The following is a 21,089-nucleotide window of genomic DNA, read 5'->3' as shown; positions in this document are numbered from 1 at the left end:
TTTTGTCTTGACAACCAGAACATAAATAAATAATTTGTTGTAAGATTCCAATATGGATGAAGAAAAAACAGGAACGCTGATTGAAACAAACAGTGAAGTGCATCTGCAATCCAATAGATCAGTAAATGTAGTACTGCGAAATCAAAACACTTATGCTGCTGTTTCTTTCGTTTTCCTCCTTATGGTTCAATATCCTGACTTACTAAGCACAGATGAGGAGTCAATGCATGTTCAGTCTTTGTCATTGAGGATTGAGAAATTCTGCCATATTGATCTCCTTCTCCAGTATGGGATGAGAGGGCATGCTTAATGGATCTGCAAGAACCTCATAGGGAACATCGGGCTGCTTCCAGGAAGATGGATTGTGGATGCTCCAACTTTCTGCTTGACCAAATGTACCTGTGAAATTCAGACCGTCATTTAACAAACCGTTTTTGTTCTGTTAGTGTTCTTGGTTGATACGCTAAAATGTGAGTCCTCATTTACTTGGCTTACAAAACATTTGTTTTGTCCAAGTTTTGTTGTTCCTTAAAGCTACAAAAGATGTCAAAGAAACATCAGGTGTACCTATAAAATGCCCGTGGACATTCCACAGCCGTACCGAGCAGTCCACTGATGAGGTGAGCAGAAGATGGTCATCTTCAATTATCTTTAATCTTGAAAAGATGTCATAATTCAACATTCATTGAATTTTTCAAAAATAACTAAAAGTAATATAAAACAAAATGTTTAGAACATGGTTTATATAAAAGAAGTTTAAAGAACATACCCAGTGATTCTGCTGATGTGTGCTCGCCAAACGTTCACCTCTGAAATGAATAATACCGCATCAAAGTTCAATAAAATTAATTAAAGAACAAACTTATATAAGTCTTCATACTTTCAGGAGGCTTTTGCTCAGGGTGCAGGGCATATTCCTTGACATCATAGACAGAGATGAAACCGACATGATCGGCTGTGAAAAGCAAGCTGTCGTCTTTCGTTAAAGCCAGTTTCACAATCTTCTGCTTTGAATGAGACTTAAGCACCAGACAATGGGTTATTAGGACTCTTTTGGCAGTTTTAATCAACACTGAACTGAATTATGAGTTATACTCACATCTTGAAAAGATGTAATGAACTTTCCCCCGTTCAGAACGCTCCAGAAGTTCAGATAACCTTTGAGAGGAAATATGTTTAGGTTGGATGTTCTGCGTAGTGAATGTCTTTTTGTTCATCATAAATGTGCCTCATACCTTGACATCCTGAAGATATGAGCCAAGCAGAAGAGGACAGTTCAGTGACGAATGCCCGAGTCTTTAGGAAGATAAGACTCACAACACTTGTGTTCTTAAGGACTATATGCAATAGACAGAACAACAGACACTGTAACCCTGGATTTTTTATTCATCCTTATATGTTCAAAATATGTCATACATGTGAATGACACTTTCTTCTATGGAGCACAAAATAAGATATTTTGAGAAATGTTTAAGTGGTTTTGTTCATACAATGGAAGTCATTGGGGGGGCAGTGATGTTTGGTTATTATTAACATTCCTTCTAAAATATAATTTCTTCTGCAGATGAAATACAGTCATACAGGTCTGTAATGAGATGATGGTGGGTAATAAAGATTTTCATTTTGGGTGAACTCACACTTTAAGTATTCATGCACTGTGTTATGACACAAATCAGAACATTAATGGAAATTTTGCCATACCGCAAGTGCTGGTACTAGTGTCGAGAGTCTGAGGGGTCTGAAAGCGACACTGTATACGGCCAGACACCACATTCCACACGATGATCTCACCATCGTAGCTGCCAGTGGTCAAGAGATGAGGCGCACAGTGTGCGATGCATAAGATGTCTTCTTTGTGTCCAATCCTCTGTGTGAGTCAACATAACTGTTTTCAGCAAGGACGATGATACAAAGTGCACGTGTTTAGATAAACGTGTGTTTAAAAACATGCTCATACCACATCATCCTGCCAGGAAGGTTTTGGTTTCTGATTGTACTGAGATTCTTCAATGGAGTCCTGTCAAAAGTTCAAACATTTATACATTTAAAAAACACACTTTCACCAGTGCACAAGGGAGGAAGGCACAAGTAAATGAAACATGAAAATGAACTGAAATAAAGGCAAGAGCACCGAGGGCAAGACAGTTAACCGTTTTATGAGAGACATCTGGGGGAGTTGTGGCTGGATACCTTTTCCCACTCTTACTCACCGAGTAAATGTCAATCCTGCGGCCCCAACCGACAGATATCACAAACCTGTCAAAGCAATTAAAAAGAGACAAATATAACGAGGAAATATCTTTAGAAATGATGCCATTCGCTGTGAACGGAGACTCACGCGCTCCTGTGCAGCTTAAGATAAGAGCAGTCACAAATCTCTGCACATCTTCTACCTGAGAAACACACACAATTATTTGCCAATAGATGTACGGTGTATGTGGAATAATATGACTAATACTCTGAATGTGTCATATTCAGAAAGCAAACAAATAGATGAAATAAACATTGAAATCTACAACGGGAATTATTGACCTGCCCTGAGAATCTTTAGGCATTCGCCATTGTTAAAGTTCCACATTTTGAGGGAGCCGTCTCTTCCACCAGTCACCAACCTAGAGAAAATAATGATATAATTTACGTATTAAAATATATTTAAATGACAATTTATTTATTTTGCAAGATTATTTAACTCTCTCACCTCCTTCCGTTACTGTCAAAGGCCATACAGGTAATAGCAGCCTGTCCATGCGCACACCCATATTCAAACACTTGAGCTCCAGTGTGCACGTCCCAGACTTTGACAACCTGAGTTTTAATAAATCCACATGTTAATTTACATAAAAAAACCTCACCACTAGATTCTGCTTAATTCCATACATTGGACCTTTAAAGTACTCACCGATCCCTCTGAGCAGCTCACCACCTGCCTGAATTCTTCACTGTATCCACAGCACAACACTGGCTCACAATGAGACACAACTTGACGGCCCTTATGCTGCGGTCTATAACAGATGGGATATATAATATGATATATAATATACATGCTGGACATGATATATATTATATATATATATATATATATATATTGTAAATACGTACTTTGTCTGCAGGGAGAGCAAAGCAAGGGAATCTGCAGAAATGTAAAGCCCCTTCACAGCTGAAGAGTAGAAGCACGCTGACAGTTCTCCTTCTATATGACTTCCTTGTGGATGTGCGGTGAACAGGCATGTCTGATCCTGAATATTCCATATCTAGACAAAATAAATACAGTCATGTTTCATACAGCGACTGCTTAAAATCCAGGTAATGGAGCAAGTTAATGAAGAATTTAGTTAAATAAAACATGTGACCGGAACGTTTATCATTTATCTTTTACATATGGACAAGAATTAATCAGTATAATCTATTTTATTATTCAGTCAAAATAAATATATTTGATAAACAATGCTGTAAACATCCCATAGGTAAGAAATATTTTTATATCTCAAATATGTCTCCAAGATAATCGTTAAACAATTGACTAAAATGTTCAGTTTTTGTAGTAGGCTGGCTATCCTCACCTTAGCAGTGTTGTCTCTGGAGACTGAGAAAATGTGTCCGTCTTCTGAGGCAATACAGACATAGTAAATGGGCGCTAAATGACCTTTCAAAATCCCAGTTGGTCTTCTGCCATTTTCAGAGCATAAAAGTGACAAGCTTAGCACAGAAATTCAGTTTTATCATCTGTGTGCATTTTATATTTGTCTGACACAGACACCTATCAAAGTACATCAAGTGATTTTCCAGACTAAGAGCAATGTAAAAGAAAGAGAAACGACTTTATAAGGAAGATAAGAGGTATTTCAAAACATACTCCGGCATGTACGGATTCCACATTCGCAACAGCTTGTCCATCCCACCAGTAACCAAAAGGTTTTCAGTTTTACTGAAGTCAAAGCTCAAGACTCCTTTACCAACAGCAAATACTTTTTGGTCACCAGCCGTCCTCAGCTGTGGACTGCTGGGTACTTGGATCTTTTTAGGTTTTCCTTCTCCAAACACGTCGTTCATCTGTTGGCGGATGTCGGCTGATGGAAGAAGGCACCCTCAAGAAAAACACCATGTTAAAATGTCATAAACACACAGATATTTTTTCATTCATTTTCATTTTAATCAACCTCATTATTGTGATATAGAGTAATCTGGACATAATATTTTTTATTAAAAGCAGAATAAAGTCATCTCACAGTTTATTTAAAAAACTTGTAAAGTTACCGATAACAAGGGCAGAGTCTTTATGGTTGGATGCAGATATGATAGCAGGTATGCTGTGAAAGTATTTCACCTGAAGCATAAAAACAATGCGTTTTAGTTCAGCCCCATATAACTTGCATCAATCTCTGTTTAGAATGTTCAAACATGTCATTTGCGCATAAACTGCATTACAAATAATAACAATGAAGATAAAATAACACTGATGTTCAACCTTTGACACCCAGTCTTGGTGGACTTTCCATCTCAAATATGTTATGTTTGGAAATTGGACTGCATGATCAAGGCTGATGTTTGGCATGTTCTCTACCTGCGGAGACTTTTTCCACAACCTAGAAAATAAACGCATTATAAAGAATGGACATCAGAGATTGCCTTAATTTGTACCAAAACGTCCATCGGGTCTATTTGGGTTTAGCATTTTACGTGTCAGTTATCTTTTGCATTATCTTCATGCCTCTCCAGCGAACCGTGTCAATTCATTTATTAATGAATCTATGAAAATGAGGGGGGAGCACGCATGACTTGCTCTTGTAATTTAGCTTTTACAAAACTCATGGAAAAGGATGATTATTAAAAGCCCTGTTTACCTGAGTGTCTCTGAGAACAACTTCATTATGATGATGTTCACACAGCCCTAGAATGTCAAAAACTTTTAGATTATTCAAATAAATAGTATTAAATAAAATTCATACGTGTTGGACTGAATCCCTTTAACATTGGGAATAAACTAACCTGAGTGTCCCCATATAAAATGAGACATTTATCTGGGCCTGTACAGCTGTCAGAAATCAAATTGATTTTTTAATCAAAGGGGAAGCAAACATAGAATTGTCATCAATGGCAGCTGTGGGTTCTTGGTTTTAAATAAGAAATGGATGAACGTAACATACCCACATTGTTTGAGATACTTTTCACTGTATAAATGTCTAAACTCACCAGTAATCCAGGTTTAAAGGCACCGTTTCTAGTGCACTTATTTGGCAGCAAGGCTCCAAAGAGGAGAGCTCATAAATCTGGATCTCTCTGGCTCTGTAAAGCGGAAGAAATTGATGCATAAGAACACTTTACAGTCCACAGCTGTCTGTTAAAAATACAGGTTTGGATTTAAAGTCTATTTACCCAGTCCCAATAATTAGTTTGTCATACTCTGTCACAAGTACAAAATCAGTTGCCCGTTTCTGCGTTTGACTGATGTGTCTCTCCGGCTGGATGAAAATATAATGATGCATATCAAATGCAGGATCTCAATTATATAATAATGAAAATGTCTGAAAACTAGGTTACCCACAAACACATTTTTGTTGTTCTTCAGCTGAAGCTTAGGGCTCCAGTAGTTGACAACTCCATCTTCTCTGACCGTAACAATGGTGCCGTCATGAGCGGCTTGAATTTTAAGAACAGGTTCCCCACGGCTCAGAGGTATTATTTTAGCCGGCAAAGTGAAAGTCGCCATCGTACTGCGCCGCACTGTCTCCTCTTTCACTTTGTACTCCAGGTGCATGTAAGTGCAAAACTCATGCTGAATGAAAAGAAGAAATACATGTAGGCCTTATTAATTTAAATGAAGTAGTTTAACGACTATTAGGACAATAGTTTGTTCTTTAAACGTTTTTTAAGAGCAAAAATCGACTTTAAACTTTGATTCAACTTTGCATATAACAAATTGTCTGTTCGTGCATTACAAGATAAGTTTGTCATGTAAAGGGGAATTTTTGAATTATTCATACCCATTCAATCTTGCCATCGCTGGTGTAATCGATCTTCATGAAAAGTTGCTGAATTTGAGCATCTTTCTGTGACATTTCAAGCAGTGTTAGAGGAGAGTAATCGTGAGAGGATTGGGGAAGAGAACATTTATACAGTCAATAAACATTTGGAGTCTCTCATGCATTTTATAATCCATTGACAAGGAACAGAATACAGAATGTGCAATTTTTTCAATACATTATATTTGCACAATACAAAATCATCTCAATCTTGTAACTGCTTATTATACGCTCTTGAAAAGCCAATGATACTCACAACAGCATGCAAACCTGAGCATTTTTTAACAACAGATCGGAATTGTGGGTAATCAAGTTTCTTGATACCAGCCTTTGCAAACTCCTGCAAAACAAAAGGGAATAAAGAAGCCCACTGTCTATTTAATAATAGTATGTTTAAGTGTTGAATAAAATTCATATACTTACATCAAAGGCCAGTTTAAAATGTGTTAGATTGTCATAAGACACCACATGCTCCATCTGTTTGAAATATTAAAGATAAAGAATTTAATGATAAAAGTTTAAAGATAAAATAATTGAAATTATGCAAAAACTTCAAAACTGAATTGCATTTTTAAGGAGGATATTAAAAGGCAAAGAAAACAACATTTTACATTGGCACACTTAACACGGTCCTAACTTAAGGGCTTTAAATAAAGAGAGATATCAGCACGTAAAGATACAAGACAGGCAAATCTCTCAATTGTATTACCGTTAAAAAAATTTATATAGATATTTCTATCAAATTTAATGAAATTATTCAGCTTCATATCATCAGATTTATTTTGCATTTAATGCTGATTGGAGCTGTGTGAGAACTAAAATAATAAAGAAAAAAGGTCATCTTGCAATCTCAGTTAATAAATGAGCCAGTGCTATACCTGGCATTGATTGCTTGCTTGAGAGCGAGAGATGCTTAAATATCCATAATAGATACAGATTGTAACTTTCATGCCCATTTTGGTGAGTAGTCAGATGGCAAATTGTTTTCAGCACGACACAAATTTGAGCTTGATAAAGAAAAAGTCATTGATTTGCCTACTTTGGTACACGCTCGAGCACACTGCTAAAATAAATAATGCAAGTCTATTGTGTCAGTCGGTCCAATTAGTGGACATGACGGATTACCCTGCACTGGTTTCACATCCAAAGGTCACAGAGCTGATGAATTAACAGATCCTACTTGATTCAAAATGTCACTTATTGGCAAGCAGCCAGTCTGGTTTCCTAACAGGTTTGACATTAACACAGTTTGGTATACTCATAAAATATATAAAATGTTATAAAAATAATCAGAAGTATCTTAATTGTTTAGGTTTTTAGTGCTTGTTTTGTCTTCATTTAAATCATCAATTGGGACTCGGATGTTTGTTGATGCCCCCGGTTGAGTTAACACTGGAGCTTAATCATTGGATGTGCTTTGTTGTAAACTACATTAAAAATCATATTAAAGTGATTCTTCACCCCAAAATGATAATTCTGTCATCATTTACGTTAAGTTGTTCCAAATCTGTATAAATGTATTTGTTCTAACAAACACAGAGAAAAATATTTGGAAGAATGCTCATTACCAGACAGATTTTGCCCCCCATTAACAACCATAATAGGGGAAAATACAATGGTCAATCGTGCCCCAGAACTGTTTGTTGTACTACATTCTTCAAAATGTCTTTTGTGTACAACTGAACAAAACAAATGTTTTTTTTTCTTATGGGAGGCAAATCTGTCTGGTTATAAGCATTCTTCCTATTTCTTTGTGTTCATCACAACAAATAAATGTATACAGATTTTGAACAACCCGAAGGTGAGTAAATGAAGACAGCATCTTCGTTTTTTGGGTGAAGGATCTCTAATGCCATGTTAAGAGCAGATACAATTTTTTTTATAACAGCAGACTTTCACAGCTCGCCTGTGGTTGATATATTGTGAAACAACTCTAAATTCACTGGTGTTTAAAATAGTCTGTCTGTTATGTTACTGTTAGGCAGGGACTATCTTACTTCTGCTTGGTTCACACAATAGTCAGGCTGTTATCTGATTGATCCTTATCTGTAAACCCAGACCCCATAACTAATCCTAAAGGTAGCGGAAAGAAACGGTGAGTCAGAATGCTTGTCAGATTCATTGCAGATGTCGCAAAAATGTATTTCCAAAAAATACTACGCCATTGTAATTTGTGCTTTGCTCGTTTGCATTTGTGATTGTTGTTTTGTGCCGTCTCCTGACCAACTTACGTCACTAAAACATGTTGATAACTTCTGTAATGCACCAGTTGCAAACTAGTTAAGTCCTTAGGCTTGTCATTAATTTATTTTCAAAAGAAAAGCCTTTGGGTTTGGGAAGTGCCTCAGTCCAGCTGGCCAACTCCCTGATCTGCCATTATAGCATTTAATTTGCATAAATTGGTGCTAGGGCAAGCTGCCATTCAATAGATGGCACACAACTGCTTGGAAATACAGCCAAGTGGCAGATGCTGTGACACCCTGTAACCTTTACCTTCAGATCATAGAGTTTGTTGCCGAAATCTCCTCTGTGGTGTTGCCGCATGCTGAGTTTAGCTGTGTCTCCCAGGGCAAGAGACTGTCGTCTGGGTTCTTGCCTCAACAGCTCTTTTTCCAGCCAGTCAGGAATTTTTCGGCTCTTCTCAGTAGGACCCATATTACTGAGGATCATTCCACCAGTAGGGGGCATCCTGGCAGACAGCTGTCTATACCCCATGCCAGTCTTTTGGTTCAGTATGGATGCACCATGCACAGGTTCTGTCAAAATACTTCACAAGTATGTACCGACTGTATTTTGTCTATTAACATATTATAAATCGTCATATTTTCATTCAATTGTTTTAAATATAAACAACAAATAAAGATGTCTAGGTACTTCACTTAATAATTCGATTTGATCAAAGAAAAAATTCTGAGCCCTTCAAATATATTTTGAAAACTTAAGTTAATTGTGAGCACATGCAACCTAAAATATTAAATAACTTTCAATTTTTCAATCAATTTAATAAGCAATACATTAATTAATACATATCTAATTTCACATAACAACACTACATGTTGGCCTAAAAAGTATTTTAAAGAAGTATGTTTGCTTTAAACAATTTTATGAGCCAAACCTATGTGTATATTTCATAAAGTATAAGGATAAAAGAAACATTTAATCATTACATTTTAAAATGTCAACATTGTCAGAAGACATTTATGCTCTTCAAATGACATTTGTGAAAGCCGAGCGTGGGTCAAATAAAATTATATTACAGTCAAGCAATATTTGTCTGCTAAAAGATTATTTAATTCAACCTCAAGGACACAAACAGGTACAGTACTTCTGCACGGCAGCAGCATTCTCCTTATTCCTATAGCAACAGTAAACACTGAAGAACAGAAGAGATAGTCAAGGTCGGGTCTTGGAATAAATGCCTGAATACAAATGAGCTGCAAAATCTATTGCTCATGCTGAGATAAAAGTCACACACCACAACAAATTTGTCTCTGTATCAAGAGCACTTTCACGGTAGGGCTGAGCAAATGAGCGTTGCCTTCCCTAAATATGTGGGAAATTAATCCTTGTCAAGATAGAGCTCGACAAAAAGCGTTAAGCTGAATACCTGTGCTTGTTCTGGGTCTCAAGTTTGGCTCCAGCAGACGAGGGCCGATTTTTTCTACCTAGTGGCATGTCCAGATAGATTCTCCCCTCTTCTAGACTTGACGGCGGCTGGTTCGTTTTTGTTCCACAAGCTATGGCTGCATGCAAATCTAATGAGTGCTTAGAGACACAGCACACCTGAGTCTTAGGTTACCTGATACACAAAGCACAAGCGGGATGGTTCATCTGCGTGCTGAGGGCTCAATTTAAATCGTTGTTTAATTGTTACAATTGCTTACAAGTGTATTTTTAAGAAATATTTGCATTTTTTTTATTTGCAAGTCTTGCTTTAAAAGTAGAATTATACACCTGTTACCATGAAGAACTATTTCTTTCAAAATGTCTTATGTTGGTGTAACCACTTATGCTGCCTTCACGTGTTCTCGGAAATTCGATAGTTCCCACTTCAACCTGGAAATAATGTATGAAACTTGTAATGTTGTAATGCTACTAAATCAATATGGCAGAAAATGTTTTAATGTTACTGAATACTTATCATTTGACTAAATCCAGACGTTACTTTCACGTTTGTTGTGGGAAATATCCCTTCCGATGTGTCGGTAACACGGCATCAATTGCAGTTTAAGAGAGTTAAAGGGAAAGTTCACCAAAAAATTAAACAAAAGATAATATTTTGAGCAATGTCTCAGAGGCTTTGTGTCCATACTATGGAAGTCGATGGGGTCCAATGGTTGGTTACCAACATTCTTCAAAAGCTCCCTTCATACATGTCTCGAATGAGAGGGGGTAAAAATAAGACTTTTCATTTTTGGGTGAAGGATTCCTCAAGTATAACTCAAACACGTATCATTTACTGAGTGCTTTATTAATTATTGAGTATTGAAGATGTCTCAAACATCAAATCTGTTATTATTATTAATTGTTATTATTTTTAAAACATTTCTAGACTAAAATCAAAACATGATTTGACCGACTTATATGAGATATTTTAGAGTGAGCGCCCACTAAATTGACCCTCAAACAGCCACACCAAAATACATATACAATCCATATAGCTTTTCAAAATGTTAGCTTTATAAAGGTCCGGGCCAGGCGGACATCCTCTCTAGAGTGGGAGGGGATTGCAAGAATACACCAGATTTCTTCATCCTCCATTCATGAGCAGAGGGGATAGCTGTGCGCAACAATGTCTTCACATTTTTATTTTCTGCAGAGGTAAAAAATCCATATAATACTTGTTCTATTGCATACTGTTTAGTGCATTAGAGTTCTAGATTTAGAAGAAATAAATCATGGGTATAAGTTTTAGGAGCAGTATTTCTCACCTCTCTCAGATGCAAGATTCTTACAAAACTGTTTAAACATCTGTGGCTGAATGGAACGGATAACTGATGTTACATCTGTATGTTGGCTTCCAAAATGCTTATTATAGGTGGTCTGCTGTTTACAGTATCTCTGGTTATTCATGTCACTGTGAACAACTGTGGGGACTTAATGTACAAGGAATATGTTATTCTTTCAAATTGTGTATATGAATGGTAACAAATAATAACAGAAATATATCTTGTACTAAATAAATTAATATCCTCTTAAAATATCTTATACAGTGTGTATTTCATTCATACTGCTCTGTATGGAGTACCTATAGGCAACCCCCTTGTGTCTATGTTGCATTGTGCCTAAAGGCACCAACAGATATGGTTAAATATATAAAATATCAATTGAAACTTACCAATACCACTCGCTGCTACACCATGCAGTTTGTTACATCCATAGCGAGAATAGTTCCCCAAAAACTCAGTTTTCAATATGGGTTTGCAGTAGTTGTGTCTCATTTCAGTCTGGGTACAGTAATTATCGGCATGACTCCGGTTTGAAGGTGCACGAATTATACTATTCTTCATCATCCCTGTAAATCAGACAAAATGCAGTATACACTACATACACAAACCTAAATAAGATAAGTGTCTCTGTATGTATCAATCAATCAAATGTATATGCAATAACTCTTTCCACCTTGACGTAATCCAAGAAAGTCTACTCTGTATGTGGACCTGTATTGTGCACTCAGAGCCTTTTGGATGTCCTGCTCAGTCAAAGGTTTGCCATCGGAAAGGCTTTCTTTTTGATTGGGAGAAAAGCCCCATACCATGAATGCCTGGGTTAAAAAAGATGTTACATTTTGACTGATAACAAGTCCAAGGATTAGATTTTCTCATGTGAATTGAACTTTAAGCATACATACATACATACCTGACTTGGGTGTGGGTTGTTTCTTCTTTGTCCAGATGCGGTGGCAGACCTTATGTAGGCAGTCTTTGCAACAGGCCTCCAACAAAAGTCTTCACTATACAGAGTTATACCCACAGGATCATCCAATGCATATGAATTCTTATAGATCCGGACAGATGTTTTTGGTCTTTTATTTTAAATGCAAAAAAATAAAGCATCCTTACATTTGTGGCATACTTTTTGTGGCAAACATTTTATGAAATAATACAATAAACACTTACCTTAATTCTGGAGTAGATGAGATGGGCCTATAAACAAAGTTTCTTTTATGTAAAGTCTCATATGTTTCCAATTTTCTATGAACATCTTTAAAATAATTGAAAATGAAAGCTACCGTAAATAACCAAATATCATTATAATCATAATAAAGTTAAAACATTGAACATGAACATGAATTTATAAACTTTGAAAACATTGAATAATCCAGGCTAACCATAATTTGCCATCGTTGTTTTTCCCTTATATGAAATTAAATGAATCTGGTACTCTTCTCCAATTTGAAGCAAAGGGTCCAGCTGTCGCACATCTCACTTCACATTACGCTTCAACCAGAAGCTCTGTTGTTTCACGGTCAGTAATCGGCAACAGCCAGTCTTGTCCGGAATTATGACGAAATACGTTTGATATGCCAATACATTTACTATAATAAATATTGTTTGTCTCTGTGGTAGATTTGTTCATCCCAAGCGGTGTTTTCTGTAGTTTGGCGTTGTTAGGAAACGCACAACAGCGTGTGCGCGAGCTGATTGACGCTCAGCGGGGGTCTTTTCGCAGGAACAGTGGCACACGTCGACGACGTTTCATCATATTTAAAATGTTATCATAATTATTCAGATTATGTCACACGGAGAGTAGGCTATATTATTGAAACACGAAAGGAAACGATTGAAAATTGAGTTTAACAAAAAAAAGTTTTAAGAGTAATGTTCGAGAGTCGGGTGTGTGTTAGGTGGTAGCGCCTCTCAGTGGAAAACATTACATAATGCGTTTTCTATGATAACATTTGGTAATTTGTTACAAGGACTTGGAGACCAGGAGATTGTGTTTTTGTACAAGTGGAGTGTTTGTTCAAGTTTAAAGCATCCTGAATGTGTTTTTGTGTTTTTATTGATCACTGCTCTTCGGTTATGAGATAACGGTGACAGAACAAATGACAAAAACCTTAGTTAAAACAGTTAAACGAATTCATCCCAGTCGAATGAACGTTTATTATACCAATACCCAGTGCTCGAATGGAATCAAGTCTTATGGGGGGTCCCCACCACAAGACTTTTTTGTAGGGTTGGGGGTGTCGAAAATATACAATTTATACAAAATACACAATATATTTGATCATAACTATATTAATCAAAACAGGCTTACATAAATGAACAGGCTTTTACTGTATTTTAGATCAAATGAATACAGAAATGACATTTGAGCGGTTGTTTGGCGTTTCAAATTTAAAGTGACATGACAGCCCATAAACAAACTTAGTATCAATTATTGTAAATAATGAATTCACAAAATGTACCAAATCCATTCCATGAATTTAAGCACATTTGTCAATATCATTATAATTTGTACTCAAATAAAAATATTTGAGGGACCCCCTAAGTCTATTTTTTACTCGTACTGATGCCTAATGCAGGGTCCCGTCTCCCCTATCCCCCCTTCAATTCGAGCACTGCCAATACCACCGGTATTTTGTTTTATTAATAAGATTAATATTAGCCTATTTTGTTATAATTATTGAGTGTTTTCTTTTTTCTTTACGCACGTATACATCTACAGTTACAGATGTACATATTTGTAATCGATAATGACAATTTGACTTTTATCCACAATTCTGCGCGTATATGTCCTACATTGCAATGTAAACCGTACCTAATATCGTACACTAGTATCAATAGACCAGCGGCTTTTTTTTTCTTGCTTTTTTTATTATATAAGATTAAATTTACACACATTCAGTCATCTCAATCCAAAAATACAGAATTATATAACATAATATATACAAACACTATATTATAAACATCAAGTATGAAAATACAGATTAATAAACCAATTAAAATAAATAAAATAAAAATAAAAGATAAAATATAAACAGACTTACAAACATCAGTAATAATAATGATAATAGGGTTTATTAATTAAAGAGATTTGAATATATTCTAGCTATTAGTAAAGCTTTCTTATTTTTAACTAATTTAAGAGAGTCAATATATAAATCAATTTTAATTTGGAAAATTAAAAATTTGGTTTGGAATTGGAAAATTTTCCTAAAATAGAGATGTCTCTTTGAAGCCATAAATTCAATATTATTTGAGTTTTCTTCAATTTAGTCGAAAAGTTAAGTTGTTGATGTTCTTTATGATCCTTGCAGATATGAATACCTAAATATTTTACACATGTCTTAACAGGCATATTAAACATTTTATCCTCTTCAGTCTGATACAAACATAAGATTTCACATTTAGATTTATTAAGCGTTAAACCTGAGGCAGCTGAAAATTGGTCAATTAGGGTTATAGCATTATCAATCTGATGTTTGTCACTCAAAAAGAGAGCTGTATCATCCGCTAATTGAGTTACTCGAATTTCCAATTTGTATCAAATGATTTATAAAAATCAAGAAATACTATCACTGCATCAGTATTGATGTTATCAGAATAGTCCAGCAGGTCGAGAACAAGTCTTATATTAGAGCTAATGTGACGGTTAGACATAAAACCTGTTTGTGTTTCACTTATTATCTCATGAAGACCCTTTTTAACCGTTTGGCAAAAATCAATGATAACATTTTGTAGTCAATATTTAAGAGTGTAATAGGCCTCCAATTTTCTATCATTAAATGATCTTTATCAGGCTTAGGGAGAAGACATATTAAACCTTGCTTCATACTCGTGGACATTTCCTTTTTAATGTACATTCTTTAAATAAATCAAATATAGGATTTTCAATAATTTCCCAAAAACGCAGATAAAATTCAACTGAGAGCCCATCATTACCTGTAGATTTCCTTTTTTTCAATGAGCTAACAGCCTCTGAGATCTCCACTTTAGTAATGGGACATCACAATCCAATTTAAATTGTTCAGATATAGTTGGGGTAAATGCTTTAACTGATTCGATAAATCTATCACATTCATCGAATTGAATATTAGACTTATATATATTACTATAAAATGTATTGCAGGGGCGCAACTACACAGTGTTAGGGGGGTATGCAGAAACAGTTTTGGCGCCCCCCCTAAATAAAAAAGTGTGCCGGACATCATCATGTATTGAAATAATAAAGGTTTATTTTAAAAGTATATCAGACAGCTACTGTAAGCCTACCATAATTATATGGTGGACACAAATATATAAAAATGTATTCATGGAAATTTCTCTGCCATTTCTTTCTTTTTGCCGTATCTAAAACGTACCGATCCGTACCGAAACGTGACACAAGTGTATCGTATCGAACCGAACCCTGAATTTTGTGAACCATTACACCCCTACCTTTTCCATATTAATAATATTAAGAAATTAATCTGTTGGTATCAAGTATGAAGTTGGTATCAAGCTCCCTCTACACTTCCACCTAATGTCAGACCTACCTAACTTTGCTGTTAAATATAGCAGCCTAAATTCAATTTTTAAATCAGCCTAGGGATGGCATCAGATAAGACAACTATTATGCAGTAAGGTTGTGCTGCTGTTGAAATTACATTAACATTTGGGATTTTAAAAAGTACAAATATGACACACACACATACATATAGAAAAGTAATTACAGGGTCACATCTCTCTCTGTTTAAAGGTCTGTGCTGATATATATACATACACACATACAGTGTACATACATATAGCACAGATCTTTAAAGAAGGAGAAATGTGGCCCTTGCAGCTTCCATGTCACCCAGCAGATGTAAAGTAGCCTGTATGTCTGACAGCACAGCTGAGCTAACATGAAGCTAGTGGTAAAATAAAATCCATGATAAACCAGCCTTATAGCATAAGGAATGTTTTCCAGCTTCTAGTCATTTATTGTGCATGCTACCTTATATTTAGCAGTTCTTATTTCACTTTAATAAAATTGAGATATGTCATGCATGGCATTGGTAGAATAGGGTTTAACCAAAATATAAATGTAGATATCAGCAGCAACATTATTTTGCATTAAGTTAGCAAACACTTGCCAATCAATATTTATATTTGCAAGCCTCCAAGTTTGGTAGCAAATCTATTCGTGATTCCGACGGTCGGTTGCTCAGCAAGCTCGCTAGCTAACGTTAGTCTGTTAACATGAATATTGTATTTGCAAGAATAGACGTCACATTTTGAATCCTACCTGTTGCCTTTCACCATCCACGTATTTAGCTGCTGTCGCATCCCTTGACAGGCCGTCTCCTTTTTCCATCTTTCTTTTTCTATTTTTAGCCCCCGACAGCTTTTTTGGTTTATCCATCTTTTTCAAATTCAACTTTCAACGACAACTCACCAACGTTACTGCGTCCTTAACGTAACTCACGGCGCCCCGCCCACTCGCGATATTACCCTTCTATGTCTAAATAAATTATATGATGGAATCTTATGAGGGCACCGGTGCCGCCTAGCCTGTTAGTCATCTTAAATGTATATAACTTTTTATATATACAATAACTTATATACATTTTAGTAAAATGTATATAACTTTTATTATTTCACATTTATTAAACCATCGCGTTGGCGCCCCCCATATAGCGGCGCATACCCACTTTTTGCGCCACTGCCAACATGTCTTTTCATATTAACGCGCCGTTGAAAAAATATGACGTTTCCCCACCCAAATCATCCAACCACAGCTCGGCTCTCATTCGGGCTATAGATCACCGGCAGCCAATCACATGCGCTCAAGACTTGGCGGTAGCCAATAGGATTCGCGACTGTATGCCGTGTCTCTCGTAAGCGTAGGGGTTCTGCACGCACTTGGAAGAGCGCGCATCGCTGTTATTGTACTTGAAAGCCCCATTATCTAGACATCCACAGAAGCCGCAGATAGAGGAGAATCTCAGTGGTGAGTTTTGTCAAAACATTGTCACGCCCTGTTAACATCTTATTTTGCGACACAAATTCCATATTGATAGTTGCGTATTTGATAAAGACAGAACCGACCCATCTTTGTCAGATTCTATTATCCAGTCAGTCAGCGTGTCCGTGCGCGCGCGCGCCCGCTTAGTTACACAGTAAAATGTCCCGACGGGAGAAAAATGCTCCGAGAAGGGGACAGATATTTTGTAAAAGGCAACATTCAGCTCGTCTTCATTGCGATGGGCTGTTATATTTGCCCGAGAGCCATCCCAGCTAAAGCGGCTAGCTTTTTGAGGTCTCCGCAAAGGCTGTTATTGTGTGCGTTACGTGCGTGGCATTCTCTCATTCACACAAAAATAACACCTCGGATATATTTAAACATCCTCGTCATTTTGTGCACGCATATATCTGTACTTTCATAACGGGACGTGTTGGTCCCTATTCTGTAGCGAGATGTGGTTGGCTTGCATTCGGAGGATATTCAGTGCGTTTTGCCCGTGACTGGCGGGGGATGGAGACGGACGGGCAGTGAGCGTCATTCAACTTATCTAATAAAATAAAATTCAAGCGCGGCGTGGTTGCGTTTCTTCTTTAACTTAGGCTATATGAAAGCCCAAGGCTCCATTACATGCAATGCTATTGTTTTCCAGGCGAAAATGGTAAGAAATATGTATTTATATTGTTTCTAGCGTATGCGGCTGTGGCTCATAGACATAAAGGGAGAGAGAGAGGAAGCCATGTTGGCTCTGCTGGCTGCGCTCATGTGGCTCCAGTTGAACGGAGGACTAACGGGAGCGGAACTCCCACAGCAAAGCGCTTATAGTTTCAAGCATTGTGTCCATACCGACCAACTTCTTCCATAGGGGAGGCGATCATATCAGAAAGCGGGGGGTCAGGGGCGAAAAAACGGACGGAGAGCGTTGATTTTAGGTCCTCGAAATTACACAGGAATGTGGGAGGAGACAATTCAGTGAGACTTTCTCTCATGAAGACGGCTTATTCAAAATGGAAGAAAAAATATTATTGTTGCACCGCTTGGGCATTTTGGGGCCCTTTATATTAATTACACATACCCGTTTTCGGGCAGCGGCGCTACGAGGTCCGGATAAAATTGATTATTATATAAAGGGAGTGAAATGACGGGAATGTTTTTTAAATCATTAAATATGGGGATTTTGTTTTTTGAAATTAAAGATGCCCTTGTCTTTCACCGTGAACCCGAGGAGGGCGCAGCGCTTCGTGTTTCATCTTGGAATATTTATTGCAATATTCCTGCTCACAGTACATATTATCGACCTACTCAATATTACAGAGAAGCACTTATTAAAATAGAGTTTTATCACAACATTTTCCAGGTGGTTTTGAATATAATATTTATGACTTTAAAATGTTGTGTGTTTGTTTTAGAGGGTAAAGATGGGTAAAGATCCAAAGAAGCCCCGGGGGAAGATGTCCTCTTATGCCTACTTTGTGCAAACATGTCGCGAAGAGCACAAAAAGAAGCACCCTGAAGCCAGTGTTAACTTCTCTGAATTCTCGAAGAAGTGTTCAGAGCGATGGAGGGTAGGTACTGTTCTGTTTCTGTGCAAAAAAAAATGAAATTGAATTGAAATATTTATGATTAAGCATTTTTCCACAGTGCATTATTTATTTTGTTAGTTAAACTTTTTTCATAATTATCTCCTTCTATACAGACAATGTCCGCCAAAGAAAAGGGTAAGTTTGAGGATATGGCAAAGCAAGATAAAGTTCGCTATGAGAGAGAGATGACGAACTACATCCCACCCAAGGGTGAGAAGAAGAGGCGATTTAAGGATCCTAACGCACCCAAAAGACCACCGTATGTTCACCCAAACACCTCCCCCACCCATTTTTTGTGTCCCAGTTTAATTTGAATATGTGGTCTTTATTTCCTCAAAAGGTCAGCATTCTTCATATTCTGTGGTGATTACCGCACTAAAATTAAGGCGGAGAACCCAGGTTTGACCATTGGAGACATTGCTAAGAAGCTTGGAGAAATGTGGAACAGCTCATCGGCTGAAGTAAAGCAGCCTTATGAGAAAAAGGCTGCCAAGCTTAAGGAGAAGTATGACAAGGTAACTTAATTCTTGATTCCATTTGTTTTGTGCTCTTAGTAGCCTTTATCTTAAATGTTCCTTTAAGAAATTGTTCACTTTCTACAAACATTTTCATGATAATTTACTCACCCCTGTTGTCATCAAAGATGTTTAAAGAAATGAATGCTTTTGATGAAAACATTCCAGGATTATTCTCCATATAGTGGACTTTAATGGACTCCAAACGGTTGAAGGTGAAAATTACAGTTTCAGTGCAGCTTCAAAGAGCTTTAAACGATACCAGACAATGAATAAGGGTTGGTAATTTTCCGAAAAAAATGTATTTGCTTTATAAACACAAACACACGCCTTGCTCTGTTCTGCAAAGCGCGTTCACGACTGAATCTGTAATTTTCACCTTCAATCGTTCCATTGTCCATTGAAGTCCACTATATGGAGAATAATACTAGAATGTTTTCATCAAAAACCTTAATTTCTTTTCGACTAAAGAAAGAATACATAAACATGTTGGATGACAACAAGGGTGAGTAAATTATCATGAAAATTGATGTCGAAAGTAAACAATTCCTTTAACATGCTAATGAATTTAAAGTCATATGGACTGTAGAGATGCTAAATCATTTCCCTAACGTCAGGGATGTTTATTTTGTAGGATATTGCCCTATACCGCACAAAGGGAATTGCAGGCTTGTCCAAAAAAGACGATGATGAGGAGGATGAAGACGAAGATGCGGAGGAGGAAGAAGAAGATGAGGATGATGAGTAGATTAGCTACCGACGGGGAGCCTAGATTCTTGTTCATGCCATAATTGTACGGTTATGTACGGTTCACATCTACAAACAGAAACGAGAATTGTTAGGCTGTGTTCATGCAACGTTTTTAAGATGTATAGTCTTATTCTCCTTTTGTAAAGTTAACACTATGTGTCTTCAGTCTTATAATTGTTTCCTTTTTTAGTGGTAGTTCTTGTCAGGAACAGTTTAAGAGTTATATGTTATGAATTGAACTGTTTCTCTGAAGGTGCATAGCACAATTATCTTGTTTATGTAGATCATATTAATATTTAAAAATATTTTTCGTATTTGCCATCAAGAGGTTCTTGAACTGTACTTTGAATACCACTCTAATCACAAGAATGCAGCTTTGTTTGACATTCAAGAATGTGTCTGAAGTAAACATTTCTTTTTTTAGAAACCGGTCTTGTTCTTTTCTACCATATATAGTTAATATCTGAAGTGACTGTATTAAGAATTAGTAATTTGGCTCATCTGAGTGGTGATTAAACATTGTGGAACTTTTGAGAAATTATTGAAGGATGTAGTTTTTTATGTGAAATGATTGCAGAATGCTACTTTAAACAAAAAAGTTCACTAGTTAGCAGATTGGTGGATCAGAAGCAGTGGCGGTTCTAGACAAAATTTACTAGGGGGGCCAAGGAGGGGCCAGTGTTTAACCAGAGGGGCACATTAAATAAATTGCAAAAAAATATATTTAAAGATTACAAACTTTATTTTACTTTACAATCATATAAACATTCGTTTTGTACAGTAGTGCAAGAGTGAGTGAAGGTGCAAAAGAGGTAGGGCCATAAAAAATGCATTCAGAGTACAACAATGTGCCATTTCCTATTGTGGACAGTTGAGTCCACACTTAACTTGGCATAACAATGCTGGATCAATTATACCAGTTTGGCCTGAGCACCGTTTTCTGTCCCCCATCAAAGTGGTTGGGAATATATTCAAGATGGACTGTACTGGTACATCATTCTTGGACTTGCTGATATCTGTAGAAAGATGTACAGTAAACACACATTTATTTACTTATGCATGTATATCGACATGTATTTCAATTTATAAGCCAAGTATTTACTTAAAAAATAAACATTAGAGTCATATTTTTACAAAAAGGAATTTACAGAAGAAAGCACTATTTTAAGGACACACAGTAGACCAACATGATAACTATATGATAACAACATGATAACGTTTCATGATAACTATATGATAACAACATGATAACGTTTCATGATAACTATATGAAGAAAAAGAACTTAGGG

General features: G+C 36.5%; 3 protein-coding genes across 3 annotated transcripts; 1 reads left to right on the top strand and 2 right to left on the bottom strand.

Annotated features, from left to right (window-relative positions):
- Window positions 1–241: 241 nt before the first annotated feature.
- Window positions 242–8,708, bottom strand: wdr95 (WD40 repeat domain 95; the record flags this gene model as incomplete). The annotated part of the gene is made up of 25 exons (XM_079480667.1): window positions 242–399; window positions 568–656; window positions 770–809; window positions 881–1,019; window positions 1,100–1,158; window positions 1,236–1,337; window positions 1,702–1,867; window positions 1,958–2,017; window positions 2,211–2,256; window positions 2,339–2,393; window positions 2,533–2,612; window positions 2,699–2,805; window positions 2,900–3,002; window positions 3,100–3,251; window positions 3,561–3,666; window positions 3,854–4,067; window positions 4,255–4,324; window positions 4,466–4,583; window positions 4,842–4,888; window positions 4,987–5,032; window positions 5,191–5,283; window positions 5,374–5,459; window positions 5,543–5,773; window positions 5,982–6,047; window positions 8,514–8,708. The coding sequence occupies 25 exons, from the start codon at window positions 8,706–8,708 to the stop codon at window positions 242–244; spliced, it is 2,628 nt and encodes an 875-aa protein (XP_079336793.1).
- A 2,517-nt stretch (window positions 8,709–11,225) lies between these two features.
- tex26 (testis expressed 26) lies at window positions 11,226–17,941 on the bottom strand (the record flags this gene model as incomplete). The annotated part of the gene is made up of 5 exons (XM_079480666.1): window positions 11,226–11,305; window positions 11,359–11,535; window positions 11,643–11,784; window positions 11,880–12,045; window positions 17,799–17,941. 5 exons carry the CDS (start codon window positions 17,939–17,941, stop codon window positions 11,226–11,228), a joined length of 708 nt encoding a protein of 235 aa, XP_079336792.1.
- hmgb1b (high mobility group box 1b) lies at window positions 16,824–20,364 on the top strand. Its single transcript, XM_079481519.1, has 5 exons — window positions 16,824–16,940; window positions 18,362–18,517; window positions 18,649–18,794; window positions 18,876–19,050; window positions 19,685–20,364. Exons 2-5 carry the CDS (start codon window positions 18,371–18,373, stop codon window positions 19,796–19,798), a joined length of 582 nt encoding a protein of 193 aa, XP_079337645.1. The 5' UTR covers window positions 16,824–16,940; window positions 18,362–18,370; the 3' UTR covers window positions 19,799–20,364.
- The last annotated feature ends 725 nt before the right edge of the window (window positions 20,365–21,089 follow it).

The sequence above is a fragment of the Barbatula barbatula genome (genome assembly GCF_947034865.1).
Source record: "Barbatula barbatula genome assembly, chromosome: 19".
Lineage (NCBI taxonomy): Eukaryota > Metazoa > Chordata > Actinopteri > Cypriniformes > Nemacheilidae > Barbatula > Barbatula barbatula.
Note: the sequence above shows the minus strand (reverse complement) of the source record. Positions and strands in the feature narration are given on the sequence as shown.